Genomic DNA, 20,950 nt, shown 5'->3' on the forward strand with positions numbered 1-20,950 from the left:
GTATCGCGCATGCACTTGCTCGTGCCGTCGAGTGGCTTTATCGAGGAACGGAGAGGAAGGGTGATTTATAGAAAGAGTGCTGATTCTGCCCCCCCCCCCCTCCAACTGATTTGCCACGATAATTAGCAAAGAAGCGATACCCTGGGAATCGAACACCTTATCTCGTCACTTACTTTTGCACTGCGGGTGTGGTGGTAGTGTGGATGACGATCGTGACGCAAGGCTTTCCGACGGAACCGATCCACTTTAATTAATTAACGAGTACGTATGAATAAGCAAAGTGCAATCGCGTTGGAGGTTCAAGTACTGGTATCTGCTGGAGATGTACGAGTCACTTCGAAAGCCGAGCTTGGGCATTTTAGAGATGTTGGAAGCCAAGGTGGATCGTTTACTTCTTGGGAGCTTAACCCTTTTAGTGCCGGAGGCCGATACATCGGCCCGCGCCTTATAGCGCTTTACTATTCGCTTTTACTTTCTTTGCGATCTTTTATACCTTTGTTATTTGTATAATTTTCAATGAATATAGAAAAACTAGTGTCACTGTTTTGCTCTCCATTTCGTCCTTAATATACTGCTTTTTGAATCAGGTAAATATTGAATCTTGTTTGGTTTTTATGAGCATTTTCCCAAACCCTAGTAAAACCGTGAAACTCGGCCGGTTATTCTCGCATAGGCACCTCGTTTTCGCCTGGCACTAAAAGGGTTAAAGCCGGGAATCCACCGGGAAGCTAATCTATGCTATGTTACGCTACGCCAGTCTGCGTTTTAAAAAAATTAGCTTCGATACAGTCTTATGGAACCGTTTCCACCAAAAGCTACGTTTAGAACATAGCATCGCATAGCATAGCTTAAGTTAGCTTAGCTTCCCGGTGGATTTCCGGCTTTAAACTCGATATCAGTCATTGACAAAGATGAATAAGGGTATCTCTGACTTTAACAGCCGATTGCTGGTATTTTTGTCGCAAGACGTGCCCTGTACAGTCGCGAGGAATATTTATTAGATGCGCGAGAAGTAGAGGAAACGTTTCGAGCGATATGGTTAGGTAAGGCGGTAGGGTGTCCCCGTAAAAATGCGGTTTTCCTGAAAACGGAGCCACCAGGCGATAAAAGTGGCCGACTATCAACTTGCCCGTATCGCGGCACACTTGAATATTCCCCGGCGAAGGTAAAAAATAATATATCGCGTGCGAGGTAGAGCGAGATACGGTCGAGCGTGCATATCAGCGACACCGTTCAGATGCAACAGGCTGTTGCGCGGTCTCCTATCAGTCCAGGCGGGCTGTAAAGTCGGCTTTAATCGGGGCGAATGTATTATTCCCTTGGACGATGACGGCAGCCAGTACACATGTGAAGAGGTATCGCTTGGTAACGGTATGTTCGATCGTTATACAGCGGGCGAAAGTATCGGTGAGACTGCCGGTGCCAGGAGAAACTAGCGAAAATTTTCTCCTGGTCGCGTGTGCACCCTAGAAACTCGGTTTTAAGTCGATACTCGATCGCCGATAGCGATCTGAGATCGCTGTGAACTGTATGCGCGGCGTATACGTTGCATTACCAACGATTGGGCAACCCTGAACCCTATCCACGAACCCCTGGGCCATCTTCTACCCTTCCACCCGAGTTTTCGCTTCTTTTATTATTATTATTTATTTAAGTTTATCAACGGGGTAAAGCCTTTGTTATAAGAAGTACAAATCGCAGTCACACAAGCATAGAGCAAACAATTAGCAAGTACAGAAGAAAATAATTAAAAGAAACAAGGGCAGAGAAATAAGCGCAAAAGAGCTATTAATGATTGTTGCAAAGTAGACATAAAAATCTTAGTAATAACAGCTGCAAATGTAATTGTGAAATAAATTTGTACGAGTATAAGCAAACGTGTACGGAAAGGTGAAAAAGGAGAGAGGTAAAACTTGAGGGGAATGGGAACCACGAATAGTGATCAGAGCAGAGTGATTGAAGGAATTGTAGGAATTATTGATGAAATCAACAGAGTTACGATTACCGAGTCGAAGTTATTAGAAGTCGATTAAGAGTATTATAGTAGCCGTAGAGTGTTCGATGTGCCTCAGGAAGGAAGAGAGTATGTTTTCTAAGGCAACGCACCGGTGCATAAAAAGTAAGTTCTTTAAGGATTTGAGGATATGAGATAGAATGGTCGATGAGCTTATATACAAATAAAAGGTGTGGGAATATTTGTGTGTGGAAATCAGCAGGGGATTAAAAAAGTACGACTTAACTCCGAAAGACGTAGATACTAAAACAAAAGAAAATAACTGAAAAACTAGCGCACAGCATGCGACAGACAACGTCCGAAATAAGAAATTGGAGCCAGAGGTGGCCTAAATAAATATTAATCTAAAATAAGGTGCGTATAATTAATGTCGTTCGAATACTTTTGTGCCCCTGTTTCAGTACATCTTTGCAATAAATGTTTCATAACTTCTACAAATATTATCCCAACCATTTCAAATTTGGTACATTATAATCTCGATACTTGTGTCTTATACTGCCCTCTTTAGTTAAAATGTCCTATCTAACATTTTGAAACAACCGAGAAAACTGAAGTTTTATCATTTACTTTGTACCGTCTTTATTTTCCTTCATTTAAATTAAAACATGTTAGGTTATTATTTCGTAACAGCCTAATATCATTTTTTGTAATAGGTGTACCGGTAGGTGATGTATTATTACCGCACCAACTGATTAATTGTTTTAGATAGGATATTATAACCATTTGGAAATGAGTTAGGTTAAATACATTATACTGTTTACAAATCTTTACGAAGCACGTAGAGTTTTCTAACTTTACTTAAAAGGTAAAAGACGCGTGGAACTTGAAATACTTCAACATATCTCGAAAAATGAAAAAATGCTAGATAGGACAGTTTAACTGAGGAGGGCAGTATAGTAGTTACAACATTACTTTTAGAACTTAAGTCTAACATGTACCTTTTTATTGTTTATAGTTTTAATAGCGAGCGTTCGAATTCTTTCGTGGCTCACTGTGCATAAGGAAGCTGTTAAAATGTGCCTTTCTCGTTCTACAACGTTAGTTTAACGAATGGAATATAATTTTTTGTGGCGACTCCTGTACAAGACAATTCTTCCCCAACTGATCCGTCAGAATTGAAGAAAAACTCGGCGCGGGAAACCGCAGACGTAATAAATATTGTCTTGGATTGCCGAGATAGAGCAGAAAATGCAAAAACAACCGCCATCCGCGACTGCGTTTCCGCGAAGACGTTGGGTTCATGCTCGATCTGCAATTTGTTTTGCAAAGTATGCAAGCACATACTGCGCATTTAAGCCTGCAAACAGTACGGAAGCGAGTGACGGGTTTCAACGGAGCCGCGTATTTCCGTAGCCCGCCGAGAAGTGTGTCATAGGGATACGTGTGCATCGATATTTGCGAAACCCGGGGATAAGTCATTGGTATTAGCGCCGAGCATCGAACTTGGCTCACCCTCTCGAGAGCCACAGCAGCGGTCAAAGGAAAGTTTAAGCGGTGGTTACTAACGCGGATAAGATAGTTCTGTAAGAAAAGATTGCGTCTCGAAACTTCTATCCCCTATATCCAGTTGCCAGGTTGGTCAGCGATACTAATATAAGATATCAAACCTACTTAGTAGATATTAAGTTAGTTACGCAGACAGGTGAAAATATTTCAAAAACCACCACTGTACATAGTTTCTATATTTTATGGAGGGGAGAATGAGTTGTGTTATTTTAGCAGAGGTTTCCTCGAATTTTGAATTTACGTGCGTGGTTAGGAATTAATAAAACCGGGGTCGTGCAATGCGGAATTACTTCACAATTTAAATTATTCGCATTTGACGATAAATTAATTTAATTTCGGACGAACCGCTAATTTATTACTTTTCAGATGGAAATGACGGAGATGCGAAGGGAACGGAGGTGGTAGATTTCCCAATTGGTGTTCCGAGAATATAAATTTCGGGTTCCGCGAAAAGACGCACCTTATAATAAAATTCAAATGTTAAAAAAATGCGTCAATTATTCAACGAGAAGCATACAGCTGACCGCAAAATTTGAAGCGGCGCGGTATTATCAGCGCGCTGTACAAAAGAATCCAGAAGCTGTTGGGGTGCCGCAAAATTTTAGCGACTATGGAAGGGCTCCGTGGCGAAATTTAATTGAGAAACGCTGAGCTACAGGCTCGATCGGCGGTTATTATACACAGATGGTTCAACTCGCGGCAGGGGGAAAAACAGCTCTGATAGAGCGGAGACGATAAAACGCTGATCGCGACGAATGATAACGGTACACGCGACTACCGTGTGAAAACAAACATAGCCGGAGCGTTGCGCGTGATATTGGCAGAGTTCTGCCTTTCTACGGCAGATAGATCATACCGTGAGGGATTTCTGTCTCGGTTTCGTTCGGGCTCTCGCGAGCGCGTTACGTAAAAAGCGGCTCATTGCATGGAAATAACAAGGGAATAAGGAATTTCGATAATGTAGCAGTAATTAGGTGAACGAGAATTGAATAGGAGAACAGATTGAAGATTTCCTGCGCGGAAGAAATGAGACTCTGCTTGTGACGTGGTTTAACTAACATGATACGTAGATTGCAAATTAGGGCAGAGTAAGTGCATTGTTATAGAGAGTGACTAAGAATTATGGAAAATAGTTCTGTTCAAATGAGTTTGGTCTTTGTGTACTATAGGCACACTCTTCGTCTATTAGAACAGTCTTACCAATGCTTCTGCTGTAGCAAACTTTTGTACAGGAAATACATAATAGGGGAGACCGGGGGTAGTTGTTACATTTGTTTATTTTTTATTTTATTTTTCCATTCTATGTTCAATACTATTAACGACTTTCACTCGAGGTGCATGCTTTCCTCTACCGATGACCGCTGCGTCGTGTAATTAAACCAAAACCATCACTTGTTGCATGGAATGCATTGTGTATAGAATGCTATAAGTACATACCAGCTTGGTGTATTCTTACGTAGGGGAAGGTGGGGTAAAACGGAACGCTTAACTTTGGAGGGTGATAACTTAAAATCCGGAGGAGAAAAAGACACGAGACTTCAACAGGAGTCTGCAGTGGACCTTAGACTATAAGGAAATCAAAGTCATTGTTAAGAAAAATCTTTGGGAACGACGGAAAATGAAATTTACCGGAGGTATTGAAATCTTCGCCTCGCTCAAATGGTGGGGTAAGACGGAACACCCACTCGAAGACCGTGTAAACGTACGAAATCTTTACTTTTATGATTTAAAATGTATTCATTTATGTTAAAATCTATAAATATATGTTTTAGGTGTAACTATTGCAAATAAAATATAACAAAAATATATGTTATACAGATAAGAGAAAATATTTTAATAGATAACATGAAAATTACGGAAAATAATCAAATATGAATATAATATCGTAAAAGAAGGCTAGATTAATACAGTTTGTTTGTTATTTTATGAACAAAAATCACGTACAAATGTATCATCTTCCTATTCAGCACTGGTGCAGGCCTCATGGGCCCACCCTTTACATGCAGTCATTTAGTAAACATTTAATATTTACACTTCAGCGCGAGGTAAAGAACTTTTTATATACGTCAAAATGTAGCGTAAGGGCTATAGAATCCAACGATGTACTTGCCGTTATTAATTTCCCAAACCCAAGTACCGAAAAGTGGTGGAAAGTCCAACGCAATATTGAAACGTCGATACCGGAAATTTTTCCAACTCTCTTAATGGAAAAATAATGCGTTTTACCCCACTTTCCCCTAATTGTTATGAATCTGCAGCTAAAGGAACACTAATTCAAACTTGGTAATATTAACTTACACACGTTCGGCAGATAAGATTGATGTAGAAAGAGAGAAACTCTTAGAACGGAAAACATAAAAACTGTAATAACGTGGCAACGCGCGAACCGACTGCAAAAAAACACCATACACATATACCTACTGTGCCCCGATGGGAAGAAGTCGGTCGCGAAACTCTAGGGTCCGAATATCAGATCCGAATGGTATATCCCTATTGGCCGGCGCGACAACGTCGACGAATACGAAGTAAGCAAACGGGACACGGGCGGCCTGAGCCAATGCGAGCGAGGAACCCCTCTTGCCCCTGTGACATTTCAACCGCCTTCTTTCCATCGGGCCACAGTACTTGAAGCACATCGGCCACTTAATTTTCAAAGTGATAGCCCAAGCGACAAAAATTTAAACTGCTTCGTAAGAACCTGCCCCTGTAACATCTAGCCCCGGTCTTCCCTACTTGTACTAGTAATAAAATGCCGATTATGCGAAGCCTGCTCAGCTACTGTAAACGTCTCCAATGTAAGAATTCAGAAATAAAGGGGATTGAAAGTACTTAGTGTTGGCTTTCCCTCGCTAAATAGAATAGTACATCTTATCAGAACGTGTATTAAATAAAGAGGAGCAGTAAAACGAAGTATGAAGCGGAAATCGTTTTCCACGACAGTCGGACAACCAGTGCTCCTAGTCACGCATGTATCAGCCAGCTGAAACGCGATTGGAACGATGAAAGTGAACTCGGAGATCGCGGTCTAAATGATTCATTTCACCGGTGCTGCAACCACGTACAAATCAGCTATGGACTGGCGACAGCCATTCTGCAGTCCGATTGCCGACTTCACGATATACCTTGGAGATGCTTCTGTCACGTTGCCTTTGGTGACGATCGTCGTCACGCCTCGCGTCAGTGAAACGTGACGCCACCGAAACAAGCATTGTTCGGAAAGCATCATTTCCATCGAACGCGCGGACGTCGAGCATCTTAACAATTCTGACGGTCGCCGAGCGTGCAATTCGCTTGAGCAATTCGAAAACGAGTTGAAAACTTGAGCTTTGAAAAAAACGGAGGGTTTCTAACATAACAGGGGGTTACTTAGGGGGGATTCTCGTGTAACAGCCCCCCGAAATTTATGATTTCTTTTTTTTTTTTGAAAAAACTGTTGTTAATATTGCATTAAACTCTTTTGGAATATAGGAAGGCATCTTTAAACTTGTAGATATTTTTTTTTGCACGTCGATCCTTCTTATTATTTATTAATTATAGTGGAATCGTGTTAACCTCGTGTTTGCAAAAAGGAGAAAATTTTCTTAAAGTTAAATAATTTACGCTGAAACTAGACCTAAAATTTTAATTTTAGTTTTTATTTATATTACTTTTTTTCGTCGATATAAAGAATAATATGAAAAATTTGTGTTTTGAAAAAACTTACTTTTTCTCTCAAATGCTATAACTCTTTCAATTTTTCATTTTTTTCTCTTTAAAGTGGACCAATCCCAGCGTAAACTATCTAACTTTAAAAAACTTCTATTGTTTTTGCAATCAGATGACTATGATAGGTGCTACATAATTCGCCAACAAGAGTTACATTGTCAAAGAGGTGGACAAGATTCCACAATAATGAATAAATAATAAGCAAAATCGTCATTAAAAAAATATTTTCTGCAAGTTTAAAGATGCCTCCTTATATCCCAAAAGTGTTTAATTCAATATTAACACAATTCTTTCAAAACAAAATTCTTAAACATCAGTTACACTTGAGGCTGTTAGACGAGCATCCCGACAAACGTCGTTTTGAGAAAAACGCGTTTAAAGTTTCAGGTACTGTCTTTTCTGTTTAATTTTTTTTTTAAATATTGTCTAAATATGCACAAATATAGGCATAAAGTTTTCAATTATTATAATTAGAAGTTTTCTCTTTAAAAAAATCCCGAATATCGCATTCTTTTCAGGCCGTCAAAGTAGGGAGAACCCTTAACTTACTAAGAACGTACTAGGAATTACTTTAAAGTAGGACGATACCGCTTAACTAACACTGTAACCAAAGCGATGCTTTCTTTAAAGGCGTTACACGCGAGTCACAAGTTCCCTAATCACTCAATTAAGCGGAGATGAAATAGTTATCTAATTAGAGGAGATAAATCTTAAACAATTACATAAGCAAGACCGAATTCCTCAAGGCAGTCCTCATCTATTTGTATTCTTTCCCCTGGAACTTGCCGCTCGGTTTTCCCTGTTCCCAACCCGACCAACGAGTTACCATTTCGTTTCGCAACGCTCGCGTCCGGTCCGCCTTTCAGGATTTCAATGGCGTTATTGCCGTTGCACGCGAAATCAGCCGAGCAGAGGTAAAATCGTACGCGGCCCCGTTCCTCGCAGGTATTCACGGCCAGTGTCTGGTGGCGAGGGACGTTTCGGGGATACTGAAATCTTTTTTAGCCTGCAACATCCAAAACGCAAACGTACCTACCTACGTTCGATCGTCAACCAGATTTACATGGAAACTTATTGGAATAACACTCGACGCTGGTTCAAGGGAAACCGCGCAACGAGATACAATTGTAGTAGGCTACGTCATCTAGCCGCGTGCATGGTGAACGATACTTGCGCAAGCACAAATTTTGCAACCGCTGCCGCTGCCTACGCGTTTTCTCCAGATGCCGATCCCTCGTCTCCTGGCGCATACCGGCTTTCCGCGGCACCGAAGCCAAGGGTGTCAAGCTCGGCTCTTCAGAGAGGTTCGTCCAGGAGACAGAAATACCAGTTGGAGGATTTCACAGGAAACAAGCTGATTGCGCTCACCGATTTGTCTATGCTTCCTCGGCAATAATAGCTCCGTTTCCACCGAAGTATAAATGAAAATAAAGAAGACTCTATTCAGAGCGTGCAAGTTTCTCTGACAGAAGTGAACTCGGATTTCTCTAATTTCATTGTCTTCGAAAATGACTAAAGAGCGCTGTGCACAGCCAGTCCAACATGGCTGCCTGCGCTGGGGACTCGGCGAGCTGCTGAATTCGCTGCCGGAACTGAGGTGCGAGAAAGAACGTGTCCTCTTCGTTGCGGTTCGTTGCGCTGGGTTCGGTGACGCGGTTATTATTATCGCGTTTCGTGCCGAATCCCCCGAGGGGGCCGAGTTTTTTTATAAAATGGAGCTCGGGGCAATTCAGAGGCAGAAGTCCCCACTGACCGGCGGAATAACGAGGCGCACGCGACAAAGAAAGCGGGAGGCTTCCGTGAAAAAAACGTTTTGAAACGCGCGTCACGGTGTGTTTTCCCCGTTACGAACGCGAGACTATCGACCGAATTCTTTCGTGATGAGTGGCGCGGAGCAATTAAACGACCGCTGGAATTGTTTTGCCGTATCGACGCTGGCGAAACGGAAAAGCCGGCTTCCCCTTTTACGCGGTTAACAATGGTATCCGACGTCCTGAACCGTTACCCATTAAAGCGGTCTAAATTAGCAGCACTCGAACCATCAGTGGGAATGACTGCTCGATTGAGTGGTTAGTTAGTACTGCTACGTACGCAGCAACGTCTTTCCATATAGAGGGAGCGCAACCTTAACCTCAAAGCCACGGAATAATTACCTATCCTTCTCTCACTTTAATTAACAAACTGCTCATTACAATGCCGCGAAGGCAGCGTTGTTAATCTCGCCGAATGACGACGGTTGTCGCCGCGGCCAGAGAGTCGAGACGCAGGAGAATTGGAAATGTAAGATGGAGCTGGGGTACTCACGCGCCGCGACACTGGAATGACTTTTCTGGAGCCCGGGGATGCACCGAATAATCAATTTTAATGCAGCGGCGACGTAACGCGCGAGCGATAAAAATGCAAGCTCCTCGAAGGTCTATTCTCGGAGCGTGTGCACAAGCGTTCACTTATCCGCATCGTTGCGTATCGTGGCCACGGGGGGACAGGCACGTGCAAACGCGCGCGGCGAATGCTGGGAAAAAAAAAACGGTCGCGCACGCGCGCCGGGAGCCTGCGTGCCCGCGCAACGCGAAAAGTGAACGGCGCCCCGTCACGTTTATTCGCCAGCGATGCTATCGGCCGCGCAAAAAAATGCAGTCCGCACTGGCGACGTTCCGTAACAGAGCGGGCTGCACGGAGACGCCGAGTATGCGGCCACGGAAAAAAGGGGGGCGCGGAAAGTTTTCGATGATCCTGACTATAGGAGGTTACCAACGAGGATGAGATTTCAAGTTTCCAAGGAGGAGATCACGCGAAATTACTCCGAGGACAATCGGACGAGTTTGCAGGTGGCGTTAAATCGCGGGGGGGGGGGGGGGGGGTTCTGGAATTGGCTCTAAATTAACATACGGTTCTCGCGGTGAAAGAGCGCTTCCGGGAACGATAGTTACCGCAAATTGCTAAATCGACAACGACTCGTGTTCGTGGAAGGTAAGCGATAGAAGTACCTTCGGAGAGCATGACGTAACGCGCGCGATTCGACTGTATGATTTAAGATAAACGACGGGAGAGGAAGTTGTCGAGTCACCGGGGCGGAGGAAAGCCGCGATGGATGGCGGCGGCTTGCCGATTCGAATTGTAGCGACGCGTTACATGTGGCATTTTCACGATGAAAGTAAGATCGCGGGATGCGAGCCCCGGGAACAAAGACCGGGACAAAGGAAGGTGTCGCGACGCGCCGAGCGCGTGCAATCCGGGAATTTCATCCGGGAAGTTGTACAGAGGGGTGAAACACCCTAAAAGGTGGCATCAATTTATAGGCGTGATTAAAACTTGTGTTGATTAAATAACTTAATCAACAACGATTATTTTAAAGTAAATAAAAGAAAAGATTCCTCTTTTAAAGTTATTTAATACATTTTTGTACATAGTTAATAACACAATCTGTGAAACCTTTTTATTTTTTTTTATACGGCACTGCAGTGATCGTGTCAATGATCATGTGAACTAGTATCACTGTCATCAAATTCATTGTCAGACTGCCACGGTGTAGTATGATCATCGCGACGTATAACTGATGGTAATAATAAGTTTAAAGCTTCTTTGGGCAGAGATTGACGAGTTTTGGGGGGTAATCGACACTTGCTGGTTATTACGGAATCTGAACTTAATAAAAAGTGATTTAAAATATCCTGATTGCAAAAAGACAGTATTTTCATGAACTCGGAACCTTTTTGAATAACTTGAAATTTTTAGGGATTCGAGCAAAACCGAGCAGAATTTGAAAGTTAATCTAAGTTCTTTGATAATCACAGATAATAACTGTGCAAACAACAATGCTTGATCAGACTTGGAAGTACACTAAATGTTTAATTGTTTGTGTAGATCAGCTATGGTAATTAATGTTACACTAGGCAAATTTGAATTAAACTTTGCGACGGTATTATTGCTTGCCACAGACGTATAACAACAAAGAGTAATTAAATAAACACCTAAAATTGACGGCTTCATCGCGAAACAGAAGTTTATAACACAGAAAGCAAAAAAAATAGCTACACAAAATCGTTTGATAAATCGCTTTGAATAAACATGTAATGGAGTTCCTACAGCTAACTGTTTTTGACCGGCTCGGGTAAGGAAGATGGTTATACGTTTTATTGTGCGGACATATTTCAACTGTATCAGGGATAAAAAATCAGATATGTAAACATTCTTTTGTATTTCGATTTTTCGCCAACTTTTAGGGTCCGCCAGCGCACTGTGAGCCGTGGTAAAAAGGTGACGCGAGAAAATATCTGCCTTCTGAATGCAATTGAGACTGAATCGACCCAGCGGCCTTCTCGCGAGAACGAATTGTATACGAAGCAACAAGTGGCTGCCGTCGAAAGAGAGCGCGCTAAGCTACATATATACATATCTGAATCGAACAATACGATATGGTACAAAGAGATTGCCGGTGACTAAGGGGTTCCACCTGAGAATTCCAATCAACCGTACCCTCGCGACGATTTACATAATCGATGACTAACAGCCGCCGATGCAACGACATTTCCGCGTGGACCGCGATATCGCGATCGCGAAACATTATAAAAAGCTCTAGACGCCAGTTGTTGCTGTGCCCGCGAACGTTATGGTCGTTGGCCTGTCGCCCGTGCTCGAAATGTACGCTCGCGGGGCAGGGAGGGACGAAAGTAACGACCTAACCGGACCGAGCGTGTAGGACGACACGATAAACGGGGGAACGTTCTGTTCGCTTTATAAACGTGGATTGAAACGCGTCAGAGGCTTTTTCGTTCGCTCACGCCGACCCATTATTCTCGGGACGGCGTTCGACCGTTTAAATCATTGCCCAACGCATACAGTTACGGGCGCACAAAGGCGCGCGAGATATTTCATTCGAGTGGTTTCGTGCGTCTTGCATACACGCGCATATATACGGCGGGCACGTTCCTGCTTGCCAACCTTCGCGATCGGTAACTCGTACGCGCGCGGCCATGGGAACCGAATGATAGGCATCGTCAAATAGTCTGCCAGTACCTTCTTCATTACAAAGGCTTATCACGGCCGTTCGGAAGGCCCCGCGAATATTATTTGCATATCCGAATATTGTCAATATTATGCCTGACAACAGGCCCGCTGCAAGCGCGTCAATGTGTTTTATCAATATTAGCGAGCGAAGCGGCTTGTTTGAGCGCGCGCAAGCTTCGCCGTCCCGCTCGAAACTTGTTTAACCGTCATTTTAGCCGTGGTGCTCGCGGAGAGATTGGGAACGGCGCGCGAGAAAGTGATCGATAAAACAGTGACCGCTCGCCAAACACTCTTCTCCATGTAAACGAAAACTGCAATATAGCCAGCTGCACATTAATTACGCGTCAACTTGTGACGTGCAATCTTGAAAGCATTTAATATCTCTCCACGCACTTTTTCAATTGTATTGAAATTTAAATAATCTTCATTGCTGCAACATCTACGACGATGAATATATTAACCCTTAACTGGTATCCTGGGGTCGCTCGTGACCCCAAGCACCCAAAGTTCGATGTACAATTTTCGGTTGTCTAAGTTGGTAAACTGAATTTCTAATTAATTTTATAATAATAGTTTAACTATCTACGCTTCTATTATTTTCTACATCACCTAAGAAGAATATATTCATAGTGGTTGCTCTAGTGTCGACTTTAAAAATTTATGTGTCCTTTTTTATTTGGGGTCTGCCACGACCCAGTATACCAGTCACGTTTGCCAAAAACAGTATACCAGTTAAGGGTTAAAACAGAAAAGCTAACATAAAAACCCAAATAAAACACCATGTGAAAAAGTAACAACAACACCTTCGAGTTTCGAACCCTGGTCACCCCGATGGTAGACCCCAAAGCTACCGCCTAACCCCACGGTCGTAATCAGGGAAAGGTCGCTTAAATTGTGAGGTAGCCCAGCCGCCAAATGTTTGCGAAATTAATTTCTATGGTAGGATTATCTGCCTGTTGTCTAAACTAAACGCGGTTACTAAATCGTAAATTATCGGAAGAAAAACGTTAATCACGAGACACCCTATATGAGTGGAGGAGGGTGGCAAGGGAGGGGCCCTTCTTTGTGAGGCGGGCTCTGACCTCAGCGGATTGCCGGGCCCGAGGTAGGCGCCTCCGACTATGAAACCGCCGAGCCGTTGCCCCGCCGCTGCTGTTTGCTTCGCTCTCTGTCTGTCTGGCCAGTTGCCCGGCCTCGTTGCCAAGCAACCGTAAAAGCGTCACCCCCTTCTGAACCTCCCAAAATTCCTCGCGCTTTTGGTCGTCTGCACGGGCGAGTCGACGAAGTTGCGCGCCGGAGCATCGCGCTTTCCACGTGGGAATATCGCGTCACGTTAAAAATACGCGCGGAAAGGCCAACGGTTTTCGATCCCTCGCCCCACTGCGGTATATATTTAGAAAGCGTCGCTAATAAGTCACCAAACCGCGAAGTCGGCCGCCACGATAAAGGCAAAGTTCACGATTCCCTCGGCGCTGGCATTTAGCCGCCTCGAAAGAAACCTGTTCGGTTTCACGAGCAGGGGAACACATCCACATCCGCGCGCGTACACGTGTGACTAAAAGTTCGTTTCACCGTCGATCCTCAGCGCTGAGCGTCGATTGATCAGCGACCAATGCAACCATGAACTTTCCGCGCAGAGTCACCGCGCATATCGGATCATTCAAGCATCGAGCGAAAATTATGTAGGTACTTCTAGCATCGAACACGCCACGTGGGATCGCGATTAAACCTCTCGGTGCTACGATTTCAACGCCCCGCGTAGATACTCTGCCCGGGTATCGTTCGCGATGGACAGTTAACCGTGGTCGGATAAACGTTCACAGGCGTTCGGGGCATACAGTTGAGGGACCAATCGAACCGTGGCAAATGATGGTGGCAAGGAAAGGGGGTCGAGACAAATGTGCGTAAGTTGCCGAGTGACGATCCGCGGTTACGGCAATTCGCGATTTTTATAGGGTACGATTAATCGGTACATCGGCGGTAACTGACGACAATGGGAAACGATGAAAATGGAATTGGACTCACCCATGTGAGCGAGGTCGATGATCGGCACCTCGCACTTGCTGAGAAGTGTCTCGCAGGTCTGGGTTACAATCGGGGCACTCGTGCAGCAGCTCATCTTGCTCCGCGGCTAGTTACCCGTCGAAATGAGATTTCTATCGGTGTCCTTCTCTCTCGCCTCTTCCCTCGCGTTTCCTGTCTCTGTCGGTGTTCGGCTGCTCTCGCAATTTCGTATCTTGTCCCCGATCTTTCCGTCCCGTTCACCCGATCGGTTCCTTTTCGTCCGTCGGCCTCTGCTACCCTTCTGTCCCTCGTTTTTTCCCTCCTTCGAGACCACTCTGCCTCTCTCACTTGCTTCCCTCTCTCTCTCTCTCCCTCCTTCTCTGTCACGTTCGTGGATATGGACCGGGATGGAGGATGCGTGCGCTGGACGGTCGCTTACGCGTGTGCACACTACCACTCACCACGTGGGAATTCGCCCACCCGATACGTTCCCGGAACGAGTTTCACTAGAATATCCAAGAAGAAATCATGCTATCACTTCGCACGAACGTTGACTCTTTCGTCGTTTGGTGGCACAGCCTGACGACGCTTCCCGCTCGGTGGCCTTTCAGCGGGGTGAAGAAAACCGCCGGGACCCTCGGTGGCGCTGCCGGTTTTTTTTTTTTTGGTTACAAGACACACGCAACGAGTCACGATGCACACCGGCAAACCCTAACGGTAGCCGTAAGAGACGAGTTTATTGTGCGGCTGGTGGTGCGGCAGGTAAACGTACACGCGATCGTGGACTGGTGGGCACATGCTACGATATCGACGGTGTGGACGACCGAGAACCGAGAAAACAGATGCGATAACGCGACAAACTTCGCAGACAGGCGAACGCTCGTTGACTGAACCGTCCGCCGTCCGCGTTCGCCAGCCACCCGAACGCGCGCTTATTGGCGCGACGCCGCCCGAACAGGCCCGAGCGCTGGCGGCTGGAGCCGAAGCGACTGCGCGGAGTGTCACGATCACTGCCGAACGCGTGAATTGGAGAGCATGCAGTTCGCGCGCTTTGCAGACGGGCAAGTAATCAATCTCTAGGGGCTTGCGACTTTTATTTTACTAATCCTAATTTTATGTACATTTTAATAATTCTAAAATATATATATATATAATATGTATATATTTATATGTGTTATTTATACTATAAAGTGTAACGTTTTGTAGTTAAGTTGTGGTACTATATAAGTCAAAATTTGGCAGAAATAATTTGTTGCGGTTGTCGTTGAATCGAAATATGTTTCTAGTTTAGAAGACTGTCGGAGAAGTTTGTAGATGGAATGCAGAATGTAGAATAAATTTCTATTCTACTTTAGTTCGTATTGTCAGGGAATGTGTTTAATTGCTTACACTTGTTTCAATTATTTTGCTCTGTTCTAAAATACTCCAAGGCTAATCGATTCGTATACAGGGATGTCTAGATATCTAAGTGTTACAAAAGTTATACCAAGTAGAAAAGGCGTAGCTTCTGTCTATTTCTTACAAACCTGCGTTTCCGCGGGAAAAGAAAGCACGAAGTAGGAGATAGGCGACCTTGCGTTTACCGAATGTCCGCTTTCCACGATGCTTCGAACCGTACTGCACGTCCATGGTCGATCTTCAATTACTGAGGCAAGATTCGCCGATCCCCACCACTTGCCACGACGTCGTGGCTTACCTCTAATCGTTGCAATTAGTAATTCGTTGTTATCGTCGACGCGTAGTTCGCTAAGTCCTATGTCGACTTGATCTGGGCATTGAACGAGGCTCCCTTATCGTTCATAATTTATGCAGCACGTCCGATTTAAGCGTGCACGCAGTATTATTCCTCGAACTATTGAAAACACGAAACAGTGGCTCATACAAAAGTTCTTCCTACATCACCGTGATCCTCGAGACCCGAAACTGCCCAAGTACATCCCTTTCCAAATCAAACTTTCATCAAACGATCTCCCATCGTCCACAGCATCGATCTACAACCACCTCCGCACTCTTAATCCAAACATACAGACCGATTTCCAGAACTCCACAACCCCCCACTATCAATTTCTCCGAGCTCCCAGCAGATATCCTCCGCGGCAAGCACCGGAGGTCCCTCTGCGCATCTGTTTCATTCGCCAATCGTTCCCCGAAGCAATCAAAACCGTGCATACGCTTCCACGCGATCAACCCCCTTTTTTAGATATCCCATAAATCCTGGAAGTCGACGATAAAGCGTCATCGACGACGGAAGACGAGACTGGACGGTGTCTGGCACCCGATCGCCCCTTTAACGCTGCGTTCCATCGCCTCGCACAGGCTTCTTGGATACCGTGTGCTCCTCGTGGGCGCTCGGACGGATTCTGGCCGCGTCGTGGGCCACCCGAGCTCGCTCGGGGCAGTTGGACACCGGGGAAGTGTCCACCGGCGACGAGGAACTGCAATCGTCTTCTGCGCTGCTCTTATTTTTACAGCGACCGTGTTTCATCGATGACCCGCGCCTTATCTTTCTCCCGCAGCGCGCGTCGTGCCCCTTTGTTTCTTTCAGCCGCCGTGTCGTCCCCCGGTCCGAGGGGGATGAGCTCGTGTCGCGTCTCTCCGTCTCCGAACTGAATTTAGAACGACAGACCAAGGTTCACTTATCTTAATTTCGTCCTTCCTTTCCGTTCGCCCCGTTCGCGTCGGTTTATCCGCGAGCGGGACGCAACGGGCGAGAGAAATCGGTGGCCGGTGACCCGTCGCCCGTTATCGTCGCACTCGTCGCACCGAGACGTCGATTATTAATTGAAATGGCCCCGTTGATTTACGAGCATCGTCTATTTGCGTACGGCCCCCGCCGCGGGTTTATTATTGAATTTCGATCGGTTCGTTACCTTGTACCAACCAACGATACGCTGGTGGAGTCGTCGGCGAAGGACGTCCGAGGATGATACAAACGGCAGGTCCCGCATAAGAGTCTGCGTATTATCTGGGAACATAGACGAGATCGTGCCAAGTCGTTTCGAGAATGCCGAGCGTTAAGAGATTTAACGGCGCTCGGGACGGCTGGGAATGAAGCTTGGAGAAACAAACACTGGGAGTGGGATAAACCATGTTTCGCGTTGAAGGATCTTGGGTATACTGTTCTGAAGATATGATAAGTGCAGATCAATGAGAAGCTATCTGGCCAACTTGACGCGCTGTTTCGCCAAGCTTTGCACCAATCAAAGTGCCAAAGGCGGGATCTCGTAGCTGGGACAGGTGGCAAAATTTGGAAATTTTTTTTTTAAGAATCCAGCGATTCGATTCGTCTGAAATTTGAACCATGTTTCGATGCATCTTTGAAGAAGCTGCAGGTTTTTTTTTATTCATTTTTAACCATAAATATAGTAGTTACGCATGATCTACCATCACGCCGCGCAAAATTCGTCGGCCGTTGGTGTGCATGATATTTATCTACCAGGTGATCTGAAAGAGAAAAATGAAATGGCGCTTTATTTTATACATATGTAGCTTGAAATTGGTGATCCAGTAAAAGACAAACAAATTTATTGAGCGGTGTGGGGAGTAGGGCGGTGAGGAAAATTTAAATTTGAATTTTCAGATGGCCTGGGTGCGGGATAGTTGTCTTTTGATTAACCAAACAAGATAAAAATGGAAAATAGTCATGTCTGCAGGTTCCTTTTTCTCATAAAAATAATCATAAAATCATATAATCGTATAATCATTTTTAGGAGAAAAAGGAACCTGCAGACATGAATATTTTTCCAAATTTGTTTACAGTTGTGTTTGGTTAATCAAAAAGCAACTATCCCGCACCCAGGCCAACTGAAAATTCAAATTTATTTAAATTTTCGCCTATATAGTATCGCTACGCCTTAGTGGGGAGTTTTCAAACTAAAAGGTCTGAGCCTTTAATTTCTGCGATCCAATTTCGCGCCAATTTTTGTACGTAACAAAAAAGTATAGAACTTAGCGGTATTCTGGTTCATCGAATTGAAGCTACATATATATGTACAAAGTAAAACGCCGTTTCATTTTTCTGTTTCAGATTACCTGGAAGGTATATATCCTGCACACCAGCGGACGACGAGTTTTGCGCGGCGTGATGCATAACTCCTATATTTATTATTAAAAATGAATAAAAAAAAACCTGCAACTTCTTCAAGGATGGATAAAAACATGATTCAAATTTTAGATGAATCGAAATGCTAGTTTCTTAAAAAAAAAATCCTAAATTTTGCTATATTGTTAGCCCATAAAATAGGATTCCCCCTTAATACGCATAAGAGACCTATGCAGTGTCCGCGTTGTACCTTCGTCATTAGAAAGGCAAGGAAGACTTGAATGATGACCAACGTGCTTGTCATAACGTACGCCACGATGACAATCCTCAGGAGAACAGGGCTGACGACTTGGGCGCATCCGTGCGTGTTGATCGTTTTAATCTCGTGGTCGAGGATCTCCGTGTGCTCGCAGGGCACCATGGCGCGCAAATTGCAACAGCTGAAGGGCACGCCGCGGTCCCTATACCCTTCGTCCGACACGGGGCTCTGAATCGCCATCTCCTCCCTCGAGGCATAGTCCACCCCCTGATCAACGGACGGCCCTTTTACACCGCGAACATTGCACCGTCCACACACTTTTGTACCGTGTCGGCGAGTTACCCTTCCCGAATCGTGTATTCACCTGCCAGTCGAAGAGGAACCAGTCTGCGTAGGAGGAGTGGCCGCAGCACTGGAATATGAACTGTATCTCGTCGATCGCGTACTTGTACGAAGCCGCGCTCGCGTACAGCTGCATCGAGGTATTAAATATTCCAATCAACGACTCCTGTCCAACGCTAATGTGATACCCGATGGAGGCTAGCGTGGCTGCGTTCATCATCGCGCACAGCGCTATCACTACCAGCAGGCACTTTAACGCCCGCTTCGTTTCCGCGCAGCAACGTGGCACCTTGCGTCTGAAACGGAGGGTAATTGAGCTTGTTTACTTGTAGGATGGCTCGGCGTCAGTTGGAAATGAATTTGGAGAGGTTTGGGGGTGGCTGAAGGAGCTTTCGAGGAAGGTACAAAAATTTTATGGCATTAGAGGCCGTCCTTAACCCTTCGTTGACACTCTGGGTGTGAGCTACCTATATAGGCGTCCGCAGGGGGGTGCAAAAGGTTGCCTCAAAAGCAGTTGCCTCCCCCTGGTTTTTGAGGAAAAATTGTTTACTTTTTAAAACTGAATATTTCTAAATTTCAGATTGAAAATTTTTATTAAATTGGCACTACAAAATGAGTTAAAAAAAGAAAACGGGTTACTCGTTTTTTCATTACTGTATTTTTCATCACCGTCGCCCCAAAGTTGGAAAAAAATCTATGGACGCCCTTGACCCATAAGCTGATTTTGACGCTGTGTACCTTTTTCAACACGTAGAATATCCTGGATATTCGTGGAATATCTCTGTTTTTTCAATTACCAAAACAGCCTACCTTATATATGCAAAATGAATACCTTTTTTCCAAAGCCGACTTGCAAATCATTTTTTTACTCAACATATTATATCTGGAAAGCAACTCTGTAGATTTTTAGCTTCTAATATTGAAATTTGTAGGAGTTACAATTTTTTAAAGATTTTTTCGCCTTTTCAAGACATGGTAATCTAGAATTTTTTTGCATAAACTGTGATAGAAATTCAATAAAAAAAACTATTGGGATACATTCTAGAGACCTTCAAATTGAACCATGATTTTTATCATAACGATTGGATTCTTTACATAAGAATGACAGTAGTTCAAAAATTGCTTTGGGTGTGAGCCATCCAGTATGTAGAAGTTGATCGAAAACATAGGTGTATCAACGAAGGATTAAAATACGAGATTGTAATTTTGGCGGTTTCTTACCCCCTTGCACTTTATATAATTCATGTAACTGGGTTTCGTGCGCGCGATGAAACGTTGATTTTTAAAAAATATTACGTAAGGCGCTATCTGACTCCATCGCCCCCTTGTAATAAATTCACTCTCTCCCCCCTAAGAAAGCCTTACGTAATTTAAGGACGACCCCTTATGTAAAGCAGAAAGTTCGGTAGTTGGAGGTGTCAGATATTTCAAGGGACTCGATTATAATTGATCGTGAATTCGATATATTGATCGACACACTTACGAGCGTATATTACGAACAGTGATCATAGCGGTGGGCAAGCCCAGGCTGACGTTTACCAAGGTGAAGACGACTGGCCTCAGGCCGCCAGCGAATCGAATGATCTGCCACTCGGCGAATATCTCTAGGATCAGCATGAAGAACCGTTTCGCCTCGAAAATGGCCAAGGTGACAGCAACGCCGTAACCGAATCTCAACTCCCATCCACAGTTGCACGGCACCCTAGCCTTTCTTTTGAATACCACGTTGCTCCTGCGGCTGCTCTCGTTGCTCGACATTCAACGATCGTTCCGTCCGCCTCGGATTGTTTCCTAGCCACCTCCGTTCACCAGAGCCTCGCCGTCTTACCTGAAAATGTCTTCTGACCAGTTCCAGCTTCATTCTCCATTGAATTTCGTGGGCATTTCGAGCGCGGAACAATCCTGGATCTAATATCCTGCTCGAAATGAATTGCTTCGAAATGAATCTCTTCCCAGAAGCGGATTTGTATACAGGCTAAGTAGGCTGCAGCCTAGGGCGGCAAATTTAGGGCAAAAGAAATTGAAAAAGCTAGCGAAATGTTTTTATTTCAGCCGTTTTCACCGGGTAAAT

The 20,950-nt window shown here is 44.6% G+C and overlaps 2 protein-coding genes across 3 annotated transcripts in view; both read right to left on the reverse strand.

The window, feature by feature from the left end:
- Positions 1-15,105, reverse strand: part of LOC143367736 (uncharacterized) — a 31,766-nt gene extending 16,661 nt beyond the window's left edge. The window contains exon 1 of the mRNA XM_076809874.1: positions 14,258-15,105. Coding sequence (XP_076665989.1) covers positions 14,258-14,351 — 94 coding nt within the window. The 5' untranslated portion in view covers positions 14,352-15,105. The remainder of the gene's footprint in view (positions 1-14,257) is intronic.
- Positions 15,106-15,261: 156 nt separating this feature from the next.
- Positions 15,262-20,769, reverse strand: LOC143367731 (uncharacterized). 2 transcript variants are annotated; one of them, XM_076809861.1, is made up of 5 exons: positions 20,363-20,769; positions 18,902-19,175; positions 18,625-18,804; positions 17,107-17,201; positions 15,262-16,842 (listed from the first exon to the last, which is right to left on the reverse strand). In XM_076809861.1, exons 1-5 carry the CDS (start codon positions 20,635-20,637, stop codon positions 16,524-16,526), a joined length of 1,143 nt encoding a protein of 380 aa, XP_076665976.1. In that variant the 5' UTR covers positions 20,638-20,769; the 3' UTR covers positions 15,262-16,523. The 2 variants fall into 2 exon arrangements, with proteins under 2 accessions (XP_076665976.1, XP_076665975.1); XM_076809860.1 differs by having other exon boundaries at positions 18,529-18,804.
- Between the last annotated feature and the right edge of the window lie 181 nt (positions 20,770-20,950).

The sequence above is a fragment of the Andrena cerasifolii genome, chromosome 4 (genome assembly GCF_050908995.1).
Source record: "Andrena cerasifolii isolate SP2316 chromosome 4, iyAndCera1_principal, whole genome shotgun sequence".
NCBI lineage: Eukaryota > Metazoa > Arthropoda > Insecta > Hymenoptera > Andrenidae > Andrena > Andrena cerasifolii.

What these genes read in the sequence shown, in the direction of transcription:
- LOC143367731 (XM_076809860.1), bottom strand. Translation starts at nt 20,637, where the DNA reads ATGTCGAGCAACGAGAGCAGCCGCAGGAGCAACGTGGTATTCAAAAGA. An exon ending in TTGCCTTTCTAATGACGAAG is followed by an intron (nt 17,202 to 18,528) that starts GTACAACGCGGA and finishes CTATGTTCCCAG; the next exon opens with ATAATACGCAGACTCTTATG. An exon ending in GTATCGTTGGTTGGTACAAG is followed by an intron (nt 16,843 to 17,106) that starts GTAACGAACCGA and finishes TTCTAAATTCAG; the next exon opens with TTCGGAGACGGAGAGACGCG.